The 8061-nt window shown below is 50.3% G+C and overlaps 1 protein-coding gene across 2 annotated transcripts in view; it reads left to right on the top strand.

The window, feature by feature from the left end:
* polr3e (polymerase (RNA) III (DNA directed) polypeptide E) overlaps positions 1-8061 on the top strand; it is a 71885-nt gene that overhangs the window by 3970 nt on the left and 59854 nt on the right. For both annotated transcript variants that reach the window (XM_070900788.1, XM_070900789.1), the window contains exons 6-8: positions 565-683; positions 888-970; positions 2486-2593. In XM_070900788.1, coding sequence (XP_070756889.1) covers positions 565-683; positions 888-970; positions 2486-2593 — 310 coding nt within the window. The remainder of the gene's footprint in view (positions 1-564; positions 684-887; positions 971-2485; positions 2594-8061) is intronic.

The raw sequence follows: 8061 nt of genomic DNA, 5'->3' as shown, positions 1-8061 counted from the left end.
GGGGGAGAATGGGGCTCCTGCGGGGGGGGGGGGGGAGAAGGGTGGAGAATGGGGCTCCTGTGGCGGGGGGGGTTAGGGTGGAAAATGGGGCTCCTGGGGGGCGAGGGGAGAATGGGGCTCCTGGGGGGGGGGGGGGATGGAGAATGGGGCTCCTGGGGGGGGGGGAAGGATGGAGAATGGGGTTCCTGGTGGTGGGGGGAGGAAGAATGGGGCACCTGGGGGTTGGAGGAATGGGGCTCCCCGTTGCGGGGTGGAGGTTAAATGGGGCTCCCTGTGGGGGGGTTCGGTGAAACAGTTGGGTTTTTACGCCAATCCAACAGGATCGTGGTCACTTTATTCCCAGATTTTGAACAACTGAATTCAAATTCTCAAACTACTGCGGTGGTATTTGAAGTCGCATTCTCTGGGTTATTAGTCCAGTGCGATAACCACTACACTACTGTACACATCAACATCAGCTGCATTCCCTGTACTATTAGTCCCGCTGCCTGTGCTCCTCCTGTATGTCACTTGCTTTGTGGCCGGGCTGTGGTTCTACTGATTCGAACTGGCTTTACTGCGCAGGTGGAGGTGGAAATGGCGATCGATACAGTGAGTCCCAACTACTGCCGGAGCAAAGGGGAACAGATCGCTCTCAATGTCGACGGTGCCAGTACTGATGACTCTGGAAGTACCTATGCAACGTAAGTAACATCAAGGTGGGGCGGTTTGTCCGTGGGAGAATGGAACGCTGCCACAGCAGTATTACTATGTCACGCTTTGTATCGAACCCTGTGGAGTCCCCATCTCGCTCTTCAGCTTTGCGATCCCACTGCTGCCCGCGTTCATTTATCTCGACGCTGGTGGCCGCATTAACCTTTGCAACTTTCTCCTCTTCCCATCTCCAGGAAACTCATGGACAAACAGATCTTCTCATCCATCCAGTCTGCCGTCAACACCTCTCGCTACGCTGCTGCCGTCTATAGGAAAGGTGAGTGAATTGGGCCTGGCTTCTCTTGTACTGGAGACGCAAGTCGTTTTAAACAAGGGGGCAGATTTATCGCCGAGTGATGAGGTGGGGACTGACGGCTGCAGGTGTTCTGCTGCAGGGAGTTGTTGCATTTGAGGATCGAGTGAGCGGCAGGGGTCTGTGCACGCTCGCTGGATGTTTCTGCCTGTGGATTATTCGAAATAATTCATTAAACTAAATAAATCGAGGAGCATCTGTGATGTTGTTCACGCTCCGTGGTATTCATTCTCGGGATGTGGGCGTCGCTGGCAAGGCCGGCATTGATTGCCCATCCCTAGTCGCCCTTAGAAAGTGGGGGTACAACTGAGGGGCCACTTCAGTTAAGAGTCATTCACGTTGGTGTGGACTGGAGTCACGTATAGGCCCAGACCGGGTAAGGACGGCAGGTTTCCTTCCCTAAAGGACATTAGTGAACCAATTGGGTTTTTACACTAATCCAACAGCTTCATGGTCACTTTTGCTGGTTCCTGCTTTTAAAACTGAAATCTACACCTCAAACTTTCAGCAGCGGGATTTGAACAGGGCTCTCGTGTGAATAATGGTCACTGTGGTGAGATGTCAGAGTGCCCTGTGCCCCAGCAAGGTGGCAATGCCTTCAGCAAAGAGAGAGGGAAGAACAATGGATGGGTTTAAAAAAACAAAAACAAATGGGGTTCGTTTCCTTTGATAGGACAGTGCTTTGCGCCATGGTTAACCCGTTCAAAATAAATCGGTTCGTGACTGCAGTGAAATAGCAAACGTAGTAATTGACTGCACCGAGCAAGATCCTAATGTCAGAAAACAAACATTCTCAGAAGGTCGTGGGTTCAAGTCCCTCTCCAGAGACTTGAGTACTAAATCCAGGCTGACACTGCCAGTGCAATGCTGAGGGAGCGCTGCACTGTCTGAGGGGCCGTCTGCTCTCTCAGGTGGGTGTGAAAGATCCTGTGGCGCTATTTCGAAGAAGAGCTGGGTAATTCTCCCTAGTGTCCTGGCCAATATTTACCACTAAAACAGATTATCTGGTTATTGTCATATTGCTAGTTGTGTGGGAGCTTGCTGTGCGCATATTAGCTGTAGCATTTCCCTACATTCCAATCGTGACTACACTTCAAAAAGTATTTAATTGGTTGTAAAGCGCTTTGGGACAACCTGAGGTTGTGATGGGTGTGATATAAATACAAGTCGTGTATTTAAACCCTCTAGGGAATAATGTGAGCCCACTGAAAGGACACGTTCAGGGGGAATTGTTGAATCCAGGGGAGTAAAGAATCAAAGTAAATAAGCTCTCCAGCAGGAAAGGTGGTCCGAAGGAGACTTGGCCTGTACGTACTGCACACACGCAGGCTGTGAATTCCCTGCCATTGCCGAAATGTAATCTTGCAGTCAGACGCCGCTCCATGGCCAGAGTTCTTTCATGGAGTTTAACTTCCTGATAATCGGCTAATTTGTGAGTGCTTTTTATGAACTTTTTCCTCTCCCAATATTGTGTGACAGGTGAGCTGCACATCACTCCATTACACGGGATACTGCAGCTGAGACCAAGCTTTTCCTACCTGGACAAAGCGGATGCGAAACACAGGGAAAGAGAAGCTGCAAATGAAGGTAGGTAGTTGGGTCGGACTCGAGCAAAAGTTGCTTGCCCTGCATTGAGACAACCTTCCTGGAGGCTCAGCACCAGACCAGAGAATGCAATACTCTGATTGTCGAGCGCAACGCGACTATCTGAGCTGTCCGAAAACGAGGCTTTGGTTTCCTGCCCAGTAAGGTTCATTGGCAATGTTTTTTTTTAAACTGCAAGTTTAACTAGAATGAAACACGAAGTGAGGTTCGAACCATCAGGGAAGGCTGAACAGACTGCGGCTGTTTTCTCTAGAACAGCGAAGACCGAAGTGTGACCTGATCGACGTCTTTAAAATTATTGAAGGGGTTTGGATAGGGGTAGATGTAGAGAAGATGTTTCCACTGTGGGGGGAGGCCAGAACTAGGGGCCATAAATATAAGGTAGTCACAAATAAATCCAGCAGGGAATTCAGGAGAAAGTTCTTTACCCAGAGAGTGATGAGATTGTGGAACTCGCTACAACAAGGAGTAGTTGAGGCGAATAGTATCGATGGAATCATAGAATGGTTACAGTACAGAAGGCAACCATTCGGCCCATCGAGCCCGTGCCGGCTCTCTGCAAGAGCACTTCAGTCAATCCCACTCCCTCGCCCTTTCCCCGTAGTCGTGCAAATTGTTTTTCTTCAGGTATCTATCCAATTCCTTTTTGAAAGCCACGATTGAATCTCCCTCCACCACCCTTTCAGGCCGTGCATTCCAGATCATAACCACTCCCTGCGTAAAAAAGTTTTTGCTCGAGTCACCTTTGGTTCTTCTGCCAATCACCTTAAATCTGTGTCCTTTGGTTCTCGACCCTTCCGCCAATGGGAACAGTTTCTCTCGATCTACTCTGTCCAGACCCTCATGATTTTGAACACCTCGATCAAATCTCTCAACCTTCTCTGCTCCAAGGAGAACAACCTCAGCTTCTCCAGTCTATCCACGTAACTGAAGCCCTCATCCTTGGAACCATTCTCGTAAATCTTTTCTGCACCCTCTCTAAGGCCTTCACATCCTTCCTAAAGTGCGGTGCCCAGAATTGGACACGATACTCCAGTTGAGGCCAAACCAGTTTTTATAAAGGTGGTTCATAACTTACTTAGTTTTGTACTCTACGCCTCTATTTATGAAGCCAAGGATCCCGCATGTTTTTTTAACCGCTATCTCAACCTGCCCTGCCACCTTCAACCATTTGTGTACACATACCCCCAGGTCTCTGTTCATGCTCCCTCTTTAGGATTGGACCTTTTAGTTTATACTGCCTCCTCGTTCTTCCCACTAAAATGTATACCTTCCCCTTTGCAGGGGTCCCAGGACCGCCCCCTGGGGCACACCACTGTATACCTTCCTCCTGTCCAAAAAACAACCGTTCACCACTACTCTCTGTTTCCTGTCACTGAGCCAATTCTGTATCCATGCTGCCACTGTCCCTTTTATTCCATGGGCTTCAATTTTGCTGGCAAGCCTGTTATGTGGCACTTTATCTATTGTGTTCCTAAAACAGATGAGGCTGCACACGGAGGTTAAAGTAACCGTGACCTCAGTCTTTAATAACACACTCCAGAGTGAGGAACAGGTCTTGGGGGGCCAGCTTATATACAGTGCTCCCAAGGGATACTGGGATCCCTTGGGACTTCAGGGGATGAGCTCCCTGGTGGCGGAACATGGGAGTGTATGCTTTACAGATACACAACATCACTTCCCCCCCCCCCCCCCCCCCCCTACAAACACTCTATTCCCTTCTTTAGCTATCACCGTGCCCGTGATCCACTTGGGACCATGTTCATAGTTTAGCACATACACAGGGTCATTCAGATCAATTTCCCGTGACACAGTGGCGTGACCATCGTTTACATTTTGTTGCTGCCGCCTGCTCTCTACCTGATCATGCAGGTTGGGGTGAACCAGCGAAGAGTCTGGTTTTAAGTGTCCTTTTCATGAGTAGCTCAGCCGGGGGCACCCCGGGGCACGAGTGGGATCTCGTGCGGTAGCTGAGCAGTACTCTGGACAGGCGAGTTTGGAATGAGCCTTCTGTGACTTTGTTTAAGGCTCTGTTTGATCGTTTGTACTGCCCGCTCTGTCTGCCCATTGGAGGCTGGCTTAAACGGGGTCGAGGTGACATGTTTGATCCCGTTGCGGGTCATGAATTCTTTAAATTCGGCACTGATGAAACATGGCCCGTTGTCACTGACCAGTATGTCACGCAGGCCATGGGTGGCAAACATGGCCCTCAGGCTTTCAATGGTGGCGGTGCTTTCCGACATATTTCACATTCAATCCATTTTGAAAAAGCATCCACCACCACCAGGAACATTTTACCGAGAAACGGGCCCGCATAGTCGACATGGATCCTCGACCATGGTCTGGAGGGCTAGGACCACAAACTTAGTGGTGCCTCTCTGGGCACGTTGCTCAACTGAGCACATACGCTGCATTGCCGTACACAGGACTCTAAGTCAGAGTCAATACCGGGCCACCACACGTGGAATCTGGCTGTCGCTTTCATCATTACTATACCTGGGTGTGTGCGGTGGAGATCCGAGATGAACGTCTCCCTGCCCTTTTTTGGTAGCACTACGCGGCTACCCCACAACAGGCAGTCTGCCTGAATGGACAGCTCGTCCTTTCGCAGCTGAAACCGCTTGATTGGCTCTTGCATTTCAACGGGGATGCTGGCCCAGCTCACATGCAGTACACAGTTTTTTTTTTTACTAGGGACAGCAGAGGATCTTGGCTGGTCCAAGTCCTAATCTGGCGGGCCGTGACAGGTGATTTATCATTTTCAAACGCTTCCATGACCATCAATAAGTCTGCTGCGGGCTGCGCCATTTCCACCCCCGTGGTGGGTAATGGTAGCCGACTGAGCATTCGCACAGTTCTCGGTGCCTGGTCTGTGGCGGATGGTATAGTTATACGCTGATAGCGCGAGTGCCCATCTTTGTATGCGGGCTGAGGCATTAGTATTTATCCCCTTGTTTTCAGCGAACAGAGATGTGAGGGGCTTCTGATCGGTTTCCAGCTCAAATTTGAGGCCAAACAGGTACTGATGCATTTTCTTTACCCCGAACACACATACTAATGCCTCTTTCTCAATCATGCTGTAGGCCCTCTCGGCCTTAGACAAGCTCCTGGAAACATAGGCGACAGGTTGCAACTTCCCCGCAACGTTAGCTTGTAATACACACCCGACTCCGTACGAAGACGTGTCACATGCTAGCACAAGTCTTTTACATGGGTTATCCAATACAAGCAGCTTGTTGGAGCATAAAATGTTTCTGGCTTTCTCAAAAGCAATTACTTATTTTTTTCCCCATACCCAGTTCTCACCTTTACGCAATAACACATGTAGGGGCTCTAAAAGGGTGCTTAACCCTGGTAGGAAGTTACCAAAATAGTTGAGGAGTCCCAGGAACGACCGCAGTTCCGTGATGTTCTGTGGCCTGGGCGCGTTCCTGATCGCCTCTGTCTTGGCGTCTGTAGGCCCAATGCCGTCCGCCGCGATCTTTCTCCCCAAAAACTCCACTTCTGTAACCATGAAGACACATTTCGACCTCTTCAGCCGCACCCCTACGCGATCCAGTTGCTGGAGGACCTCCTCCGGGTTTTGTAGGTGCTCGGCGGTGTCCCGACCTGTGACCGATATGTCGTCCTGAAAGACCACCGTGTGTGGTACCGACTTGAGTAGGCTCTCCATGTTTCTCTGGAAGATCGCTGCAGCCGACCGAATTCCAAACGGGCATCTGTTGTAGATGAACAGTCCCTTGTGCGTGTTGATGCAGGTGAGGCCCTTCGAAGATTCCTCCAGCTCCTGCGTCATGTAGGCCGAAGTCAGGTCGAGCTTGGTGAACGTCTTGCCTCCTGCCAGCATCGCAAATAGGTCGTCTGCCTTAAGTAGCGGGTATTGGTCCTGTAGTGAGAAACGATTAATAGTTACTTTTAAATCACCGCAAATCCTGACCGTGCCATCACTTTTGAGTACTGGAACAATCGGGCTGGCCCACTCGTTGAATTCCACTGGGGAGGTGATGCCCTCGCGTTGCAGCCTGTCCAGCTCGATTTCCACACTCCATCATCATGTGAAGTACCGCTCGCGCTTTGTGGTGAATGGGTCGTGCCTCTGGGACCAAGTGGATCCGCACCTTCGCCCTGGAAAAGTTTCCAATGCCTGGCTCAAAAAGGGAAGGAAATTTGTTAAGAACCTGGGTACATGAGGCCTCATCGACATATGATAGCGCTCGGATGTCATCCCAGTTCCAACGGATTTTGCCCAGCCAGCTCCTTCCAAGCAGTGTGGGGCCATTGGCCGGGACAATCCAGAGTGGCAGTTCGTGCACCGTGCACTCGTAGGTGACCTTGACCATGACACTGCCCAGGACAGTGATAAGCTCTTTGGTGTACGTTCTCAGTTTTGTGTGGATGGGGCTCAGGGCTGGTCTGAATGCCTTGTTGCACCACAGTCTCTCAAACATCTTTTTACTCATGATGGATTGGCTAGCGCCAGTGTCCAGTTCCATGGCTTATGGGTAAGCCATTCAATTTTATGTTTAGCATTATAGGTGGACATTTCGTCAAATGTGTGCATTCCGTGTACTTCAGCATCTGCCTCCTCTCTCTGAGGCTCAAAATTGCTTTGATCCACCATGGACCAATCTTCCTCTGCCACGTGGTGGCTAGCAGGTTTTGCAGAGTTTGCAGCTCGTTTGCAAGCTCGTTGGAGGTGCCCCATTGTTCCACAGCTCTTACAAACATACCCTTTGAAGTGGCATGAATAGGCTGAATGGAAGCCCCCACAACGCCAGCAAGGTGTGAATTGCCTTGCATTCATCCTTTGTTGGGGACTCAGTCATCTGGGTCACCTGAGGCCTGCTGGCAGTTGTAGACTTGTGGGTTCTGTCCTGTACATTTCTGCTCGCAAACACAGTTCCAGTTAATTTATGAACATTGCTAGCACTTGTGTACTGAGAGATTTGTTTGGTGTTATCACTGGTGGACATAAATGCCTGTGCTATCGCAATGGCCTTACTGAGGGTCAGTGTCTCTACAGTCAAAAGTTTTCATTGGATGGTCTCGTGGCCAATGCCCAGTACAAAAAAGTCTCTGAGCATTTGCTCCAGATAGCCATCAAACTCACATTGTCCTGCAAGTCGCCTTAGCTCGGCGACGTAGCTTGCCACTTCCTGACCTTCAGATCGCTGGCACGTATAGAACTGATACCTTGCCATCAGCACACACTCCCTTGGGTTAAGATGTTCCCGAACCAGTGTACACAGCTCCTCATACGAATTATCTGTGGGTTTCACCGGAGCCAGAAGATTCTTCATGAGGCTGTAGTTCGGTGCCCCGCAGACTGTGAGGAGGACCGCTCTCCTTTTTGCAGCGCTTCCTTCTCTGTCCAGCTCGTTGGCTACAAAGTACTGGTCTAGCCATTCGACTAGGCTTCCCAGTCCTCACCCTCCGAGAACTTCTCCAGG

Source organism: Pristiophorus japonicus, chromosome 15 (assembly GCF_044704955.1).
Source record: "Pristiophorus japonicus isolate sPriJap1 chromosome 15, sPriJap1.hap1, whole genome shotgun sequence".
Taxonomy (NCBI): Eukaryota; Metazoa; Chordata; class Chondrichthyes; family Pristiophoridae; genus Pristiophorus; species Pristiophorus japonicus.
This window is presented reverse-complemented; position numbering and strand designations above follow the sequence as displayed.